Below are 19018 nucleotides of genomic sequence, written 5' to 3'. Positions count from 1 at the left end.
CTCTTTGTTGTGGGGCACAGGCTCTAGGAAGCACAGGCTGCCGTGTCTGCAGTGTGCACTCAATAGCTGTGGCACCAGGCTCTAGAGCGAGGCTCGAAAGTTGTGGCGCGTGCGCTTAGTGGCTCTGCTGCATGTGGGATCTTCCTGGATCAGGGATCGAACCTGTGTCTCCTGCATTGGCAGGCAGATTCCCAAGCCACTAGGGAAGCCCCATAGGGAGCTGTTGTTAAATAATTTCTAATGGCTCCCCAAATGCTCTGCATCTGTGTCATTAAGTGAGAAAAAATAAGATGCCAAATGGCTTATCATCCTGGTTTCATTTTTTTTTAAAGCCCTTCTATTTACATAGAAGAAACAGTAGAGGGCAGGGGACCAAAATGCTAATGGTGATTGTACTCAATTGGGGGTACAGGCGGATATTATGTATTTTCTGTAATTAACAAGAATTGCCTTTAGAATCAGGAAATACTTTTCAATAATTTAAACATTTTTAAATGATACAATTAAAGCATCACTACGAACAAAGCTAGTGGAGGTGATGGAATTCCAGTGGAGCTATTTCAAATCCTGAAAGATGATGCTGTGAAAGTGCTGCACTCAATATGCCAGCAAATTTGGAAAACTCAGCAGTGGCCACAGGACTTGAAAAGGTCAGTTTTCATTCCAATCCTAAAGAAAGGCAACGCCAAAGAATACTCAAACTACCACACAATTGCACTCATCTCACATGCTAGTAAAGTAATGCTCAAAATTCTCTAAGCCAGGCTTCAGCAATACGTGAACCATGAACTTCCAGATGTTCAAGCTGGTTTTAGAAAAGGCAGAGGAACCAAATTGCCAACATCCACTGGATCATCAAAAAAGCAAGAGAGTTCCAGACAAACATCTATTTCTGCTTTATTGACTATGCCAAAGCCTTTGACTGTGTGGATCACAATAAACTGTGGAAAATTCTTCAAGAGATGGGAATACCAGACCACCTGACCTGCTTCTTGAGAAACGTATATGCAGGTCAGGAAGCAACATTTAGAACTGGACATGGAACAACAGACTGGTTCCAAATAGGAAAAGGAGTACGTCAAGGCTGTATATTGTCACCCTGCTTATTTAACTTATATGCAAAGTACATCATGAGAAACACTGGGCTGGAAGAAGCCCAAGCTGGAATCAAGATTGCCGGGAGAAATATCAATAACCTCAGATATGCAGATGACACCACCCTTATGGCAGAAAGTGAAGAGGAACTAAAAAGCCTCTTGATGAAGGTGAAAGAGGAGAGTGAAAAAGTTGGCTTAAAGCTCAACATTCAGAAAACGAAGATCATGGCATCTGGTCCCATCACTTCATGGGAAATAGACGGGGAAACAGTGGAAACAGTGTCAGACTGTATTTTTTTGGGAAATAGACGGGGAAACAGTGGAAACAGTGTCAGACTGTATTTTTTTGGGCTCCAAAATCACTGCAGATAGTGACTGCAGCCATGCAATTAAGACGCTTACTCCTTAGAAGGAAAGTTATGACCAACCTAGACAGCATATTGAAAAGCAGAGACATTACTTTGCCAACAAAGGTCTGTCTAGTCAAGGCTATGGTTTTTCCAGTAGTCCTGTATGGGCGTGAGAGTTGGACTGTGAAGAAAGCTGAGCGCCAAAGAATTGATGCTTTTGACCTGTGGTGTTGGAGAAGACTCTTGAGAGTCCCTTGGACTGCAAGGAGATCCAACCAGTCCATTCTGAAGGAGATCAGCCCTGGGATTTCTTTGGAAGGAATGATGTTAAAACTGAAACTCCAATACTTTGGCCACCTCATGTGAAGAGTTGACTCATTGGAAAAGACCCTAATGCTGGAAGGGATTGGGGGCAGGAGGAGAAGGGGACGACAGAGGATGAGATGGCTGGATGGCATCACCGACTTGATGGACATGAGTTTGAGTAAACTCCGGGAGTTGGTGATGGACAGGGAGGCCTGGCGTGCTGCGATTCATGGGGTCGCAAAGAGCTGGACACGACTGAGCGACTGAACTGAACTGATGTGGAAAGACCTCCTAGTTAAATAGTTATATGAAAAAAGCATGGTGCAGGACAGTGTGCCTTAGGTACAGAAGAGCTGGTAGGTTACTATATGCTTTTAATACCTAGATCATTTCTGAGAAGGTGCAACAAAAACTCACTCAGAGGCATTGCTTCTGAGGAGGAGAATGGGAGGCAGGTAGAGGTAGAGGAAGCCTTACTTTTCACTGTTTACCTTCTTTACCTTCTGCTGTTTGAATTCTGTGTTATGTACGTGTTTTACCAACTTTAAATAGGTTACAATTTTAAATCTTTGATATAATTTCCCATTTTTAGAAAAAGTGCAAGAATAGTACAGAGAATTCATGGCTCCCCTTCTCACAGAGTCCCCAAATGTTAATATTTTAAATGCCCCCCAATTTTTTTTTCCCCTAAAGGAATGAGTTCCAGCGGAGATTAGCAAGGCAGGAACTGTTTTGCCCATTTTGCCTCTGAGGAAACAGAAACTCAGTGAGGGTAAACAGCTTGCTTGTATCCTTTCAGCAGGTTGGCAGGGGCAGAGTCATGCCAGCTCCTCCAGCGACTGAGCTCCTGTTACCACAGTGATGATTTATCCCCAGTCCGGTTTTGAAATAACAGATGGCAGTGGATTCTTCGATTAAAATAACTTCTTTTTGAACAGACTCTATGATTTCAGTACCTTAAGACCATGAAATTTTTGCACCTGGTCTTGTGTCTCTGTATATGTTCTGGTGTCTCCTAGTTTATAGTCTATGGGAACTTGAATAGAATTTGTATCCTACTATTGTGTGAAAATGGTATAAATCTTAATTATGTTGAATTGGTTCATAGTGCTTTTCAGGTCTACTATATACTTCTGCTTCTCTGTATATCCATTCTGTTAATTTTTGAGAGTTTGATCTTGAAACTCCAACTAAAAATCTTAATTTATCTACTTAAAAAATAATTGTAATATATAGTAGAACTGTATGTAACTTTGTTCTGTATTTTCCAAATCTCCTGTAAATGTTGTTATCATATTTTCATAATTTAAAAAAAAAAAGTGAGACCTGGCAAAAATGAAAAAAAGCTTTCTGTTCATTGCAGTCCATAATCCCATTGCATATATTTATTGAACATTTTTATTCTGAAGGATATGACAAAAAATAAAACAATTCTATCAAAATATTAAAAGAATAAAATAACTTCTCTTTTCTGAGATTTATCTTTACCTCAGTCTCTTCTTGGATTTCTGAAAGTTCTGAGTCACCCTTGGCCTTGTCAGAACAGTAGACCAGATATGAATATCCCTATCTGATACCTCAAACACATGTGACTTGGTTTTTCTCTCTCTCTTTTCCCAAAGAAAATACTTAATGCGTAATAGTAATATATTCATTTTATCATTTTGTCAAAGTTTGTTCTTTGATTGAGGTAACTGGTGTATAACACTATGTGCATGTCGCGTCTGCAGCATTGTATTCCTACTTCCCTGTCCCCTTCAGCCTGCTCACCACCACAGGTTTGGTTCCTGTCCCCAGACTGTTGGTCCCTTTTACCTATTTTGCTGCCCTTCCCTCTCTGGGAACCACCACTCTGTTCTCTGTATCTGCCTGTTTGTTTTCGTTTGCCTTGTTCATTTATTTTTATTTTTGTTGTTGTTGTTATTTGTTTCTCGTATTTCACACATGAGTGAAATCATACGGTATTTGTTTCTCTGTCTGACTTACTTCACTTAGGATAATACTATCAAGGTCCATCCATCTTGTGGTAAATGGCAAGATTTCATCTTGTTTTATGTGACCTGGTTCTCTTGCTAGACCTGCACCTGTCGGCTCCTGCTTCTTCGCACCAGCACAGGTTGCCAGGGGCGATTTATAAGCACAATTCCTGCATCACCCCCAGTTCCTTCTGAGGTAAAATATCTTTCAGAGGAGAGAGAAAGAGGACTTACAAAGTTACATTCTGAAACTTCAGTTAAAATGGTGCTATGAAATTGTACCGCCTCTACTTCGCTAGGGGGCACCCTTTCTTTATGTTTTCAGCTCACTAAATTGATTCTTGTCCATTTGTTTTTACTGTCATTGTCTTAGACATAGAAATAGCTTTATTATAATTGCAGTGCATTGTCAGTATACAGCAATTAGAAAATACCCATAGGCAAAAAGAAGAAAAACTTCAAACTCCTCTTTTTCATAAATTACAGCTACTGCAAGTGATTTCATAGGCTATAGTTGTAGGAGAGGGAACCGGCATCCCACTCCAGTGCTCTTGCCTGGAGTGATCCCAGGGACGGGGGAGCCTGGTGGGCTGCCGTCTATGGGGTCACACAGAGTCGGACACGACTGAAGCGACACAGCAGCAGCAGCAGCAGCAGCAGAGAGTTACTAGTACAGAGTCCAACTACTAGTATTTATTTTTCCAGACTTTTTTCTAATATATTAGAAAAAAGGAAAAAAAATATTTATTTATTGACATAGAACATAACGTGGAGGAATACACAGATTCTGAGTGTACAACTTGATGAATTTTCACCAAATGCACAAAGTCAGATAACTACCACCCAGACCAAGAAACAAAACATGAGTAAAATCTCTTCTCATAACTCCTCCTTGTCCCTCCCTGTCACTGCCGCCCCCACAGTTAAGTCCTGGCTTCTAGTGCGGGAGAACAGTTTCGCTCACTTCTTCTGAGCTACATGATGAAATACAGGATACGCTCTTGTGTTTGGTGTGTGGATGTGTGCTCGCACAGCATTATGTTAGTAGGTTTGATCCACGTTGTGTGTTATAATCTACATTCATTCATTGTTGTGGTCCTAAGGATTTTGGTAAATGAATTTGTCATGTTCCTTTATAGCAGGGATCAGCAAATTTCCTATAAAGGGCTAGATAGTAATTTTAGGCTTTGTGGATTATTCAGTCTCAGTTGCAGCTACTACTCAGCTCTGTCTTTGCAACTCAAAGGCAGCTGTAGATAATATGTAAACGAACGGACATGGCTGTTTTCCAATAAATTTTATTAACAAAAAATAGATTCCAGGATGGGTTTTGCAGTTGTTGTCAACTATTGCTGTACTTCCCTGTCTACCCTCGCCACACTGCACAATTTGGGATCTCTTAATTCCCCGACCAGGGATTGAACGTGCACCCTCGGCAGTGGAAGTTCTGAATCCTGACTGCTGGACCACCAGGGAATTCGCTATGCTTTTTTTTCTTTTAAGTGAAAATTGTATTGTACTGTATGATTCGTTTCTTTGAGATGTCATAAATAGCCATTATATATAAAAAAGTAACCATTTAAATAGTTCATCATTTCTTTGTGAAAGAGGAGTTCCAGGAAGTGAAATAATAGCTGGCACTTTGCCTTCTCTGTTGTAGTCTCTGGCAAACATTGATGAAGTCGTGAACAAGATTAGACTGAAAATAAGGTACGTAACATCAGGTGATTATTTTTTGTTCCACTTTATTTATTAATGGGCCTGCTGGGGCTTTGTTGCTGCTCGGGCTCTTCTTCAGTTGTGGCAGGTGGGGGCTACTCTCTGGTTGTGGTGTGCAGGCTTCTCATTGCAGGGGCTTGTTGCGGAGCCTGAGCTCTAGGGCCTTCGGGCTTCAGTAGGTGTAGTACATGGGCTCAGTGGTTGCGGCTCCCGGGCTCTGGAGCACCACCTCAGTAGTTGTAGCACACAGGCTTAGTTGCTCCTCAGCATGTGGGATCTTCCCAGTTCAGGGACTGAACCCATGTCTCCTGCATTGGCAGGAAAATTCTTTACCACTGAGCCACCAGGGAAGCCCAACATCATGTGATTGTTAATAATGAATGAAAATACGCTCTTCATTTAGTACTGATCACCCTTATGTGTGAGAACACTGAAATCTCAGGTTCTCTGTAAGATGGTAATTTTTAAAAGAATAGTTCTTTTATCTGGGTTTCCATATGAGCCTTGTGGCAGAGAACTCATTTCTTTGATCAGTCTTCAATTATTTATTAAAAAAAAAAAAAGGAGTCTGTAACAGGCCATTTAGAACAGTTGATTATAAAAGGAGGCAAAAGCATTTCTGCTATATTTTTAATGGCTTTATTTCTCTAGCTGATGTACCCTTTTTTTATATTCCCAAGGCTTAGAAATGAAGATGGACTTATATTTTTATCTATTAGCCACTTATCGGCTAACAGCATGGTCAGATATGCTGGTTGGTGTGAGTGGTGGCTGATTATTACACATTGTGATTAATCCAGGATGTCTACGGTGGTCAGCAAATGTCCTTCCTGCCATAGTCTTACTCTGGTTTATCCATGTCTGAATTTCCAGTTTTGACACGTGGTAGATACTCAAAGTTTGTTCTTTGTAATTATTATTGTAATGGTTGATGTCATAACTTTAAATAGTTTTTGTTGTTTAACTTTTGATGAGGAGAAACCTTCAGTTTGAATCCAAGCGATGATTTTTTTTTTTTCCCAGACAACCTTTGGGTTTTCAGGTAAAGACCTCTGCCATTAATATTTTGTTCAGTTGAGTACCTTAAAAAGTGCAAAGAAGCCTGTTTACTGTTTGGGCTGACTTTAACTCCAACAGGTCTAGGAGAGACCACTAAGTTGTCCAGGGTTTGCACAGAAAATGAAAATTCCCCAGTGATCCAAAAATCACTTGTGAACCAGTTATTTTCAGCTTCTCCCACTGTACTTTTTTTTCCTAATGGCTTCTTCAAATGAAGGATGAAATTGACTGATATAAATTTCTCTGGTTGAAGTACCATTAAGCGGCCTCTGTTCAGCTGTAGGAGAAAGAGGAGGTGGAGGCCACAGATCTGCCTCCTGTGGTCAAGGCCCAGGCAGCAAAGCACGGATTTCATGTATCACCTTGCTGCTTATATCTTTTAAGGGTGTTACTGACAAAGGTTTTTGTGTGGGATAATTTGAATTCTCTGGCTTGTTCCCATAAAGTTTTAGCAACTTTGTCATTTCTGGTTTACCCCATGAAAAGTATTACAAGTTATATTGGTCGTTTTGACCAGCTCTGAACATTAAATAAAAATAACCTTTAAGAAAAAAGAACAAAGATGACTCATCAGTCTGTGCTGGGCTTGGCTTCCTACACCACTGTTGCTGCCCCCTCGCTGGGGTCCAGGGCTTCGTTCGGTCTTCCTTGTATCATCCAAACTTCTTTGGTTTTTTTCTGAATAAGTAGCTGCAATCTGTAGAAACAGAGGAAAGGTTACTAGCATTTTTCTTTTGGTCAACCTAGAATCGAGATTATTTTAATGATTTGTGTCCTTTAACTCTTTTTTGCTAGGAGACTGGATGACAACATTCGAACTGTCGTAAGAGGTCAAACAAATGTGGGACAGGATGGCAGGCAAGTAAGTAACATATTCCTCCATGTTCGTTACATCCTCTGATTTCTTTAAGACCGCACAACCAACTGACCAGTACATTGATCTGCCTGCTTACAGAGCACTGTCTTACTAATCTGTCCCCTATATACAGCAGGAAGCTTGCACGACTCATCCCACTACTGGCAGAGATAGGCTGCCCAGAGCAGCCATGAGCTGTCACTCAGCATCCCTTAGACCAGAAGCCATACCTTGCAGCACAGCTCGCCCAGGGCCAGGCTGAAAGGCACACTGAAATGAGAAAACGGAGGTTTCCTTGTCTTTCTGCTGGGTGTCAGGTATCTCTGAGCCTCCATTCTGCTCTTTGACTTTCTGATTTATTTCTGGTCATGTTTTGTCTCCTGCTGTGATCTGTGCACACTGAAAGCCTCATGCTCTCCAAGCATGTCCCATGCTTTATGGACCTATACTTGGGTAAGTAAGTAAGTGTGGGTAAGTGTTAGCCACTCAGTCGTGTCTGACTCTTTGCGACCCCATGGACTGTAGCCCACCAGGCTCTTCCGTCCGTAGAATTTTCCAGGCAAGAGTACTAGAGTGGGGTGCCATTCCTTTCTCCAGGGGCTCTTGCCAACCCAGGGATCAAACCCTGGTCTCCTGCACTGTAGGCAGATTCTTTACCTCCTGAGCCACCAGTGCTCATGTTCTTCTTTTTGCCTAAAAGGCACGTTCTCCTTTTTTTCTTCCAGCAGCTTCATTCTGAAATCTTACCCAGCTCAGATACTACTTCTTTTATGAAATTTTCTGTTCTGCTCAACTGATATACCAAAGGAATCAGAATATTAGAAATTCAAGTCCATAGGGGAGTTGAAACTCATCTGGTCATCTCTTCTCATTTCATAGATGAGAAAGTCGATCCCAGCAGCCATCAGTTAGAGGTAGAGTCTTTCTGCCCACAAACCCCCACAGGCTCTGGCCCCTGCTTTTCTGACTTACAGTGAGCACATCTTGTCCCTTTGGCTAGTATGTAAGCTGCTTGAAACCAGAACAGTATCTTTCTCATCTTGGTGTTCCTCAGAATGCAAAGTCCACCTGCCATAACGTTTTATTCAACTGTATTAAATATTTGGTCTGTGGGAGATTATCTAGTATTTGTAAATTAATGAAAGCCCTCTACCAGAAAACGTCACTGGGACCAGTGTGTGTGTCCCTTTAAAGACGTTTAAAGCTTGACTGGTGCTTGACCAGTCCCGGCTGTCTACCATTTGAAATAATAACACTGCTGTTTAGCGTGTTTCCGCCTGTATTTAGAAAGGCTCACTAGAAACCCTGAAATACTTCAGAGATTCGAAGGTATTTAGTGTTGAGAATGTGAAAATAAAGTGAATCATCCATCAGGACTTTTTACTGGGTGACACTGTGTAGATATTATACCTTTCAGTTATTTCTGTTCTAACCTGTGATGACAAACAGGCGGTCTTGGAAAGCAGGCCCTGAGGTAGGTGGCCTGGAGGAGAGTCGGCCCTCTCCACCTTCACTTATTAATAGGTTGCTGCAGCAAGGCAGGTCGTATTTCAGAGAGCAGCGCCACATTTTCAAGAATGTTTAGATAGCATTTCAATCTGTGATGGAATTTCGTGTTCGTCTCCTTAGAATCCAGACAGAAAGGAAGCCCAGGAGAAGTAATTGCTTTTCCTGTCATCCCCTCCATCTGTGTTTTCCAACAGTTTGTAATGCAAGCTGAAGGAGAGACTTTTTTTTTTTTTTCCAGAGAGCTTTTGAGTCCTATCCTTGTCAACTCATAGGGGTGAAAAAGCCTTAGTGTCCAGCCCCACTAGCCAGTGGTTTGCTGAAGAGAGGCTCCATCTGACTGGCATAGACTCAGGAGAATTACGGATGTTCCAAAACATTGGACTTTATAGGTCAAGAGTCCTTGGTTCCCTCTTCACTGGAACAGAGGAAACTCTGCCCTCAGAAAACTTGTTTCCAAAGTTTCTAGGGAACACCCAGAAGGGGAGAGCAGAAACGTGGACAAAAGGAAGTTTTCCTTTCATCCATCTCCTCTTGATTGTGTGCACCCAGGACAGATATGCTTTGTCATCTGTGTAAATAAGAGGAAAGTGTTGACTTCACATTCATGGTGTCTTCAAAGATGTCTTTTGCAGAAAAGGTCCTTCTGGAAAGCAGTGTTTCTGACTCCAAAATTATTTGTGGAGAGGAAGCGATTTAGAAACTGAAGACACAGTGAGGCAGTTTCTTTGGTTTCCTGACGTTTCTGAAACGCCCACCTCCTGGTTAGCACTTTGCTGCGCGTGTTGGAGAGCCTTCCATGTCGACCACCTCCTAGGTGGGCGGACTTGAAGTGGTCTAGTCCATGACCTTTTCTAATCAGAATGTGCTCTTACGAAGCTAATACAGCTCAGAATTCTCCCAGTTTTTATCTGTTGAAATCATCAGGCAAAAGCTTTAATTAAATACCCACATGTTTGAAACTTTGTGGATGAGATGAGTCAATACAGTAAGCACGTGAGCCGATACGCTTTGAAACTTAACTTCCACAGCTTCCCAAGCGTTGAAATGGACAGCTTGAACAGAGGTAGAAAGAGAGGTGACTAGAGGAGTGGGTTAGAAGAAGAAAAAGTTTGCATGTGAAATTTCAAGAGTGGCCAGACCTTGATCAGTTCCTAGTCAGCTCACTGAGAATCACCAAGAGAGGGTCAGTCCCAGGACTTCCTTCAGTCTCTTGTGTGGAGCTTGTCTATAATGTAACTATTGCACCAAAGCAAGACTAAGGTTTTGGAGGGGAGGAAAATTATTGCCATCTTCAGCTCTGCTCACTCAAACTTTGATTTGGAAGAAGCATATAAGATCATTGTAGAACCACCTCCCACTCAGTTCAGGAATCCTTTCTATGACATCTCTGACATTTCATTATCCTGCTTCTGCTTGGATACTTGCAGTGATGGGCAGCTCACTATTTTGTTATTCCACAGGACCATTTGTTCCAGTTTTGTACAGCTTTAATTGGAAGAAACTTCTTTTTTTTTAATTTATTTATGTGGCTGCTCCAGATCTTAGTTGCAGCACAAGAGATCTTCTGTCTTCATTGGGGCATGCAAGATCTTTAGTCGCAGCATGTGGGCTCTACTTCCTGACCATGGATCAAACCCAGGCCCCCTGCATTGGGAGCCTGGATTCTTAGCCACTGGGATGTCCCCATCTCTTCTTGATTTCAGGAGACTTTTGCCTTCAGTTCTCTGCTGGGTTCAGAGAAGTTTTGATTTTGCTTTATTCTTTTTCTCATTGTTAATTTAAGAGCAACACTCTTTCCAGCTTTCTGCATCCTGGCAAAAACACAACTGACCAGTGGCTTTTAATGTAGTTTAGTATCAGAAGTTCAGTAATAAGATTTCAGATTCCACACTGCAATCAGTCTTTAAGAATCTACCACTTTTCCTCAAAAAACTTAGATTTACCCTACAAAACCAGCAATATATCCAAAGAGAACACTTTGAAAAAGATAACATGTCCCTCAGTGTTCACGGTATTATTTACATAGCCAAGATATGGAAGCTACCTAAGATATTGATCCATAGATGAGTGGATAAAGAAGATGTGAAATACACACACACACACACACACACACACACACACACACACACACGGAATACTACTCAGCCATGAAAAAGAGAACAACAAATTTGCCATTTGCAACAACATGGGTAGACCCAGAGGATACTATATTTAGTGAAATAAGACAGAGAAAGACAAGTAGTACATGTTATCACTTATATGTGGAGTCTAAAAAATAAATGAATATAACAAAACAGAAACATACCTACAGATATAGTGGTTACCGTATCTCCCCACAGATACAGTGGGGAAAGAGAAAGGGAAGGGAAAGAAATGTGTGCGTGCTAAGTCGCTTCAGTTGTGTCCGACTCTTTGCTACCGCATGGACTGTAGGCTGCCAGGTTCTTCTGTCCATGGGATTCTCCAGGCAAGAATACTGAAGTTGCCATGGTTTGCCATGGGTTGCCATGCCCTCTTCCAGGGGATCTTCCCAGGGTCAAAACAGGAATAAGGAATTAAGAAGAACAAACTAGTTTGTGTAAAACAAGTAAGCTATAAGGATAGTGTACAGCTCATGGAATATAACCAATGTTTTGTGGAGTACAATCTATAAAATTTCTGAGTCAGTTATAGAGGCTTGAAATTAATATAATATTGTAAATCAGCTATACTTCAGTTTAAAAAAAGAATCTACAGCTTTTCAAGTTTTGCTGTAGTTTGAAAAACGATTATCCACTGAAAAGGATATTAAAATATTGCTTTCTTTTTTAACTGCCAATCTGTGTGAAGCCAGATTTTTATCATATTTTTCAACTAAAACAACACATCACAACAGATTCAATCCAGAAGCATATATGAGAGTCCAACTGGTGTCTGTTAAAATGTATACCAAAGATGTTTGCAGAGGTATGAAATAGTGCCACCCTCTCAAATTTGTTTGGAAGAAATAGTTATTTTTCTTAAAAGCATGTTATTTATATTAACATGTAATGGGTTTAGTATTTTTATTAATGGATTAATAAATGTTTTTTAAATTTCTCAGTTTTAGTTTCCAGTATGGTATATATCCATAGCTGTAACCCACATAAACAAAATCTCTTTGGGATCCTCAGTAATATACTCGATAGGAGTATAAAGAGATCCTGAGATTTAAACATTTTTAGAAATGCTGTTAATAGTATTTCAGTGTTCATTAAGTAGGAATGAGAGGCAGTTTGCTCTTGATTTTAGTGACAGTGAGTGTTCATATACTTGTTCATTCACTTATACAGAAAGTTAGTGCTTTCTCCATGGTGGGCTCTGTTCCAGGGCCTGGGGATAATACAGTGAACAAAACAAAGGTCCTTCTCTAGAGGTGATGCTGAATGTGTCCGTCTCTCGTTTCCAAATTTTGTGTGAAGGACATATCCTCATGACCTTGGTTCACTAACCCTGTTTGCCAGAAAAAGAGATGTTGAATTTTATTATATGCATTCCCTTCTTCTTCTTTTTAAATATTTATATGCTTATCTGGTTGTTCCCGGTTGTAGTTGTGGCACACAGCGTCTTTAGTTGCGGCGTGGGAACTCTCAGTTGTGCACGTGGGATCCAGTTCCCTGACCAGGGGTTGAACCCAAGCCCCCTTTGCATCTTCTTCAGATGTGAGCATATGGTTTTTCCATTTGGTGATTAGCTTAGTGTTGTTTTAAGTATTTAACCCTCCTTAAATACCTACTGGATCATGGTGTTTTGTCCTTTTTTGTTGAATTCTGGCATGATTATCTTGGATTCCCATTCCTGTTCAAAAACTTCATTCCTTTTTCACAACCGAATAATATTCCACCGCATATACATGTCACGTTTTGTTTACCCACTCATGTGTCCCTGGCCCAGTGCCATAATGAGCACTGACATACAAATATCTCTTTGAGTCCCTGCTTTCATTTCCTTACAGTACATACCCAGGTGTGGAATGGCTGGATCACATGGTCACTTTTTAATCATTTCAATATTTAATCTCTTTGGAAACATTTTTCCCATATTGTTCTGGACTTTAATAATATATGTTTCCTCTTGACAAGCATATGGTCCTGTTTTGTTTTCATTTAACACATATGGACAGTGTGCTTCAGATTAGTTATAGGCTTAAGTGTTTGTGTTCAGTACCTAACAATAATGTTGCTGCCCTCTTCAAAACAAAACTGCCAGGATGATGTCTTTTAGTTAGCATGTCCAGCAGTTGGACTATTTCCTTCCTGACCTTAGAAATACATCAAGTCCCACTTGTGTGCAACACGGTTATTGAAAATGGTTTTAGGAAAATAGTATTGCCAAGAAGGAACACTGAAGCTTATTATTTTTCTGAGCCATCTCCATGTAAATTGGCACTCTTCAGGAGCCAAGAAAGAAGGTCAAGCATAGCTTTTGCCATCTGCTTGTTTCCATGTTAAGGGCAGTCACAGGTTTAAACTAGAGTCTCCACATCTAAGGAGGAAAATGTCATTCATCACAACCGTAGCTGCTCTGGCCAGGTTACTCTTACTTTTGACTGCTAGCTGTTAGTGATGGAAGGAAAATTCCATCCTTAGTCTGTTTACCCATTAGAAAAATCGTAGTGTAACTGCTGACAGGGTGAAGATTTCTGGGTTTTAGATCCCTGACAGAAGTCATCCAGGTGTGTTTGAACAATGAATGGGAATTTGAAACTCTGTTACTTCATGTAAGAACTTGACCTCCTTTTTCCCTCTCCCCTCTTTCATCCATGGAAATACAGAATTTAGAGCAGCATGAATTTGGTTCTTTGGTGGTTCTGTCAACATTTCCATTCATAAATCCCTGTTTTCAGGAGTCTGTAACATAGCTATAAAATCGCCTTTGCTCTAGTTTGGACTCCGAGGTCTCTGGAAGGAGATTAGTTTTGCAAAACCAGAGGTAATGCCTTTTTAGTCTGTTTTGGTTTGGTGTTCTGTAGTTGTCTAAATCAAAGCTCTAAAATTCATATAGCATTGGATCACATGCCAGCATTTCTGGGTTTTGTTTCCATGTAATATTGTGGACCCTCTGAGCAGATGCCATGTTCACCTCTGTGTTATATGACGCCTAGAATTTGCATGTTGGGCAATCTACATAAGTGTCACTCTCATAACAGCCCCTGACCAGAGGAGGGTGTTTGCTCTAGAGATATACTTACTGACAGGTAAATCTGATGGTCCAAATGCCATCTTTTATAAAACAGAAGAGGTAAATTGAGGGAGTCTTTATTCCATCTCTGATCTAGTTAGTGACCCTTGTCTTCTTGTCACACTTCTGAATTTTCTTGTTCTTAGTCACGTGACAGCAGTAGGGATAGATAGCCAACTGTTATTCACATGATAATATCACTTATGCTAGGCCAGGTGCTACACTTTCTTTTTCATTGAATACTTGGAGATACTGATATTTGGAGATTTGGGTTTCTCAGTTAGCATCTTGTGGTCCAGTTTGAGTACACTTGTCAGCCCTGTGGTTATTCAGATCTCTAGAAGGAAGACTGGAGGCCTAATGTGTCATTCACAATTGATTCACTATAAGTGAAGGCACATTTTGAGTTGCTTAGACAGAAGGTATGTTTTTACTTTTTTGTCTTAATCTGCAATGCTAATGTTTTATTACAAGATAACCTTGTTTATTTTGAGGAATTCCCTGTGGCAGTCCAGTAGTCAGGACTCGGCGCTTTCACAGCCAGGGCCCAGGTTTGATCCCTGGTCAGGGAACTAAGATCCCACAAGCCACATGGCCAAAAAAACCCTCCCCAAAACAAATAAACATGTTTCTCTTACATTCTGCAAAATGTTGCATCAATTACTTCATCCTCACGAAGATGTGCATTAGGCCACCTAGATTTTACTCTCCCTGTTTTACAGGTGCGGGAACAGGCTCACATCTGTGTTATGACTTGCCCCAAAGCACACTGGGTGAGCTATTAATAACAAGGGATTCAGAGTTTCTTTTTTTGGCTGTGCCAAGTCTTCGCTGTAGCATGTGGGCTTCTCTAGTTGTGGCATGCAGCCTCAGCAGTTGTGCCACAGGGGCTTAGTTGCCCACAGCATGTGGGGTCTTAGTTCCCCAGCCAGAGATGGAACCCATATCCCTTGCATTGGAAAGCAGGTTCTTAACCACTGGACCACCAGGGAAGTCCCAGTGTCCAGATCTTCTGGATAGGTACACACATACCGGTGTGTACCAAATTCTCTTTTTTTAAACAGTGACAAATTTAAAAAGCAGATTCGGGAACCACTTTTTCTCCACTGTGGAACCTGAAAAGTTAACTGGTTCACAGGGGAGTCCAGACAGTGACCTTGACTGTGGCCTCGTTAACCATCTGGGCCCCTCTCAGCATGAAAAAGCTGGACTAGGAGAAGAGCTCCAGGCAGGCAGGAAGGGAGAACTGAGTATTGACTGCTTACCTGTGGTCCTGAGCACAGGGGAGCCAATCCTGAGGGAAGTGGAACAGGGAGAGACAGTCTTCCAGATGAAGCCTGCAGTTGTGGTGGTAGGAGGGGAGCGTAGCCTAAAGGGCTTTGGTACAGAAAGTGTGGAAGTGTTAGTCGTTAGGTCGTGTCTGACTCTTTGCAACCCCATGGACTATAGCCCACCAGGCTCCTCTGTCCATGGGGTTCTCCAGACAAGAACACTGGAATGGGTTGCCATGCCTTTCTCTGGAGATCTTCCCAACCCAGGGATTGAACCTGGGACTCCTGTGTTGCAGGCAGATTCTTTACCATCTGAGCCACCTGGGAAGAAGGGAGCTATAAAAAAAAATCAGCTGAAGGAACATCCAGAAGGCAACCCTGAATGAAGACCATAGTATAGATGAGCATTTGTTACTCAGTGACTGCAGTTGGATGTGATGGTAAAATATGGAGGATTTGAATTTAACTTAGCAACTGGGAAGTCCTAGCAGGAAGTAGTCCTTTGTTAAACCTGAGCAGATTGTTCTTTTAAATATGCCCCATCTTCTAAAGTATTGAATTTCTGTACCTTTTATTCAGCAAAAGCAGCTGAGACTCTTGTTTGAACTTTTCCTTCTCCAGCTGCATTTGGAGTTGCTGCTTTAAATGTGCTCATCCTCAGGGGTTACATTTCATCAAAGGAAGCTGTGCTTGAGTACATTCCCCCCACCCCACTATTTCAGGGCAAACAGAATTTAAGTTACGGGCGATAACAGATATACGCAGAATTGTAAAATGTAAATGTTTAGTCTTGTTTGGGTACTGCTGAGTTTGTGTCCCAGCCCCGTCTTAGGACTTTAACTTCTGGCTTGTTTCCTAAACACAATAAAAATGAACCCTTTGGTTCACATCTTTGGGGATGTGGTTTGCAGAAATCATAAATTAAAGTAACTTAGGTGGAACAGAGCCTTTTAACAAATAAGGTGAAAATTACTCCTTTTGCCCTTTACATTCTTTTGGTTCCCAAACTTGGAAAGAAATCTGTGCTTTGAATAAAGCCTCTTTATACCCAGGGTTTCTGAATGGGCTGTGGAAGAATTTGTATTAGCATCTAGTGCTTCGCCACTGATGGGTGCCCATCTGGCATTTGACCGGGGCTGCTGGACCTGGAAGGTACCTGGTGTGTTCAAGGCCTCAGAGGATCGTGATGCTGTGCACATGCAGCCATCCACGGCAGTGAGATTCCTGGAGCTTCTGCTCCTGTTTGGCTAGATCTTGGGGCACAGGCTGCCTTGTTTTTATTGCTGAGACTTTTTTAAAGCACCTCTCCTTCAGCTAGGGATGCTTTGTTTCCATAGCAACAGTTCTCAGTGGTGCCAGGCCAGCCAACAGTGTCAAAAGAAGAGCCATTCCATACTCACCCCTAGATGTCTGCCTTTAGTGGATGTCCAGGGTGCCCCGGTTTAGGCCTCATCAGATATGGTCGCCCTTTGCAATGTTTTCGTGGAATCCCTTGCTTTCCAAATGATTCTGGCATTTATACCTCTTTCTATTGATCTCATCTTCTAGTTACTTCTATTGATATTTCTTGTGTATCCCTCACAAGCTCTTTAAAGATACGTCCCCCATCTAGCAATCTTTTTCTCTCAGTATCTAGCTTTAGTATAGGCAATAGACACTCACTTTTTATTGACGGGGTGAGCAAGAGATTGAAGTTTTCTTCCCCTGGAGAATGGCTCATTTGCAACATGATTTGGCGAGATCATTCCCAGATCCTTGAGCCGCCCTTCTGTGTGCCCTGCAGATGTTGGACTTAACCAGCCTACTTGCAAAGCTCTAAAATATGGGTCATCAGCCTTTGTTCTTAGAGGGATAGTCTCATCTGAAATGTCACACTCCATCTGGGAAACCAGGGAATAATAATAATTACCATTAGTGAGCCCCACTGATGAACTGAGTCTTCCATCAGGACTCTCTGGGTGACAAAAGACAAAGTCCAGTTCAGACTGGCTTAGGCGAAAGGATCGCCTGGAAGGCTCTATTTATTTATTTATTTGGCTGGCTCCTGGTCTTAGTTGTGGCATGTGGGATCTACTTCCCTGACCAGGGATCAAACCCAGGGTCCCTGCACAGGGATTGTGGAGTCCTAGCCCCTGGACCACCAGGGGAGTCCCTGGAAGGCTAACTGTGTCGTTTTGAGTAGCCTGTGAAAGAATAGTGTTGCTGCCAGGCTTATCAAACAACGGAAGGTGGCCCTGGAATATGGCCCTGGATCTTTCTGGGTCTGTCTCTCCAGGTGTCAGCTTCATCGTCTCGACCTGGAGACCAGCTACCATCTACCCTAATTTCACATCCTGGGGCTGCCTTCACCAGAAAGAGATGAACTTTGTTTCCCAATTCATTGTGGAAAATCACAGAAAAGTTCCAAGTGGCCCAGCTTGGTCCTGGTCTGCCTCTGGGACAGCCAACTCTGTTAGAACATAGAGGAAAACTCCCAGGAGGAAGGCAATGTACTGAGTAAACAGTACCCAAGGTGTTCACTGCTAAGCCCTGTTTTCCTTCCTGACAAGTCTTTGGGTTGGGACTATTGTCCTTGTTCTAGGGATGATGAGTCTGTGCCTCTTTGATGCTGAGGTTGAGTGGCTGGACAGAAATCATGCAGTAAGTGGCAAGACTGGCATTTGAATCCCTGTCTGCTGGTTCAAGAACCCCCTGCTTTTTACTAATACTGTGCATGGCCTTTCCAAACAATAGGAAGGGAACTGATAGACGGAAAGTTGAACAACAGAAATGATAGGAGAGTAAGTGGGAAAATATCATTTTCTTTCCAGTCCCTTGAACATTAGCCCCTTACTTTTTTTTCAGAGAACTTAAAGCCATATCAGTTCTGAAAATGAGCAGCCTCTTCCTCCTTCCTGTGGTGGCAGCAAATGGGATCTCAGTTTTCAATCTCTGAAAGGCTGCCCATGGACTCACAGGATAAAGGCAGTATACTTCTCTCAGAGTGAAATTAGATGCATCTAGGAGCCAGAGGGGAGGTTAATTTCTCTAAGCATTTTCATTGGCTCAGGTCCTCTCCGTCTACACAGGTGGCAGACAACAGTGCTGGGGGGAGGAGCGGGGTGCGGGGGGAAGGAGGTGAAAAAAGAAGGAATCACTGAGGTCTGTGCCAGGTTCCACACTGCTTATCTTCCATGCCCATGACCTAGCAAGGTCATGGAGGCAAGGAAAATTAAGAATAATGGTTACAGTCAATAATGCACAAAAATACAGGGATAGCATAACTGATTCTGCTGAGTCTTCTAGGCCAGCTCAGTGGGATGCCTTGAATCTCCCATTTGCAGAGTCTCAGTCAGTAAAGAGGACGGCCACAGTCACTGCTTCCTAATAGCATCCTCGGATGCAGGCTGCAGCCACGCTCCAGTGCTTAATTCAGAAACTCCGCTAAGGGTGGATTGAAAGCAGACATTTTTGGTGATTAGTTCTGTTTTTAATCCACAAACGGCCTGGAATGGAAAAGTAAGCCACATTTTATTTTAATGAGTGTCTAGGGGCAGTGCCAGAATCATTCTTTCAGCACGTTTTCTCATTAGCTAGGTATAAAAACATTTTAGGGTCATTTAAAAGTAAAGTCTTGACCTTCTGTAGGTCCTAGGATATTTCCAACTACAAAACACTCCTCCTCCAGGGTGATTGA

At 42.0% G+C, this 19018-nt stretch overlaps 1 protein-coding gene across 8 annotated transcripts in view; it reads left to right on the top strand.

Annotated features, from left to right (window-relative positions):
- The window catches only part of VPS53 (VPS53 subunit of GARP complex), a 123304-nt gene that overhangs the window by 4524 nt on the left and 99762 nt on the right, over window positions 1-19018 (top strand). For all 8 annotated transcript variants that reach the window (XR_015148118.1, XR_015148117.1, XM_086359836.1 and 5 more), the window contains exons 3-4: window positions 5390-5439; window positions 7303-7369. Coding sequence is in view for 6 of the 8 variants with exons in the window: in XM_086359836.1 (XP_086215962.1) it covers window positions 5390-5439; window positions 7303-7369 (117 nt within the window). In the remaining 2 variants the exon portion in view is untranslated. The remainder of the gene's footprint in view (window positions 1-5389; window positions 5440-7302; window positions 7370-19018) is intronic.

Source organism: Bos grunniens, chromosome 19, assembly GCF_055505025.1.
Source record: "Bos grunniens cultivar Pamir isolate PY7600 chromosome 19, Bosgru_T2T1.0, whole genome shotgun sequence".
Classification (NCBI taxonomy): domain Eukaryota; kingdom Metazoa; phylum Chordata; class Mammalia; order Artiodactyla; family Bovidae; genus Bos; species Bos grunniens.
Note: the sequence above shows the minus strand (reverse complement) of the source record. Positions and strands in the feature narration are given on the sequence as shown.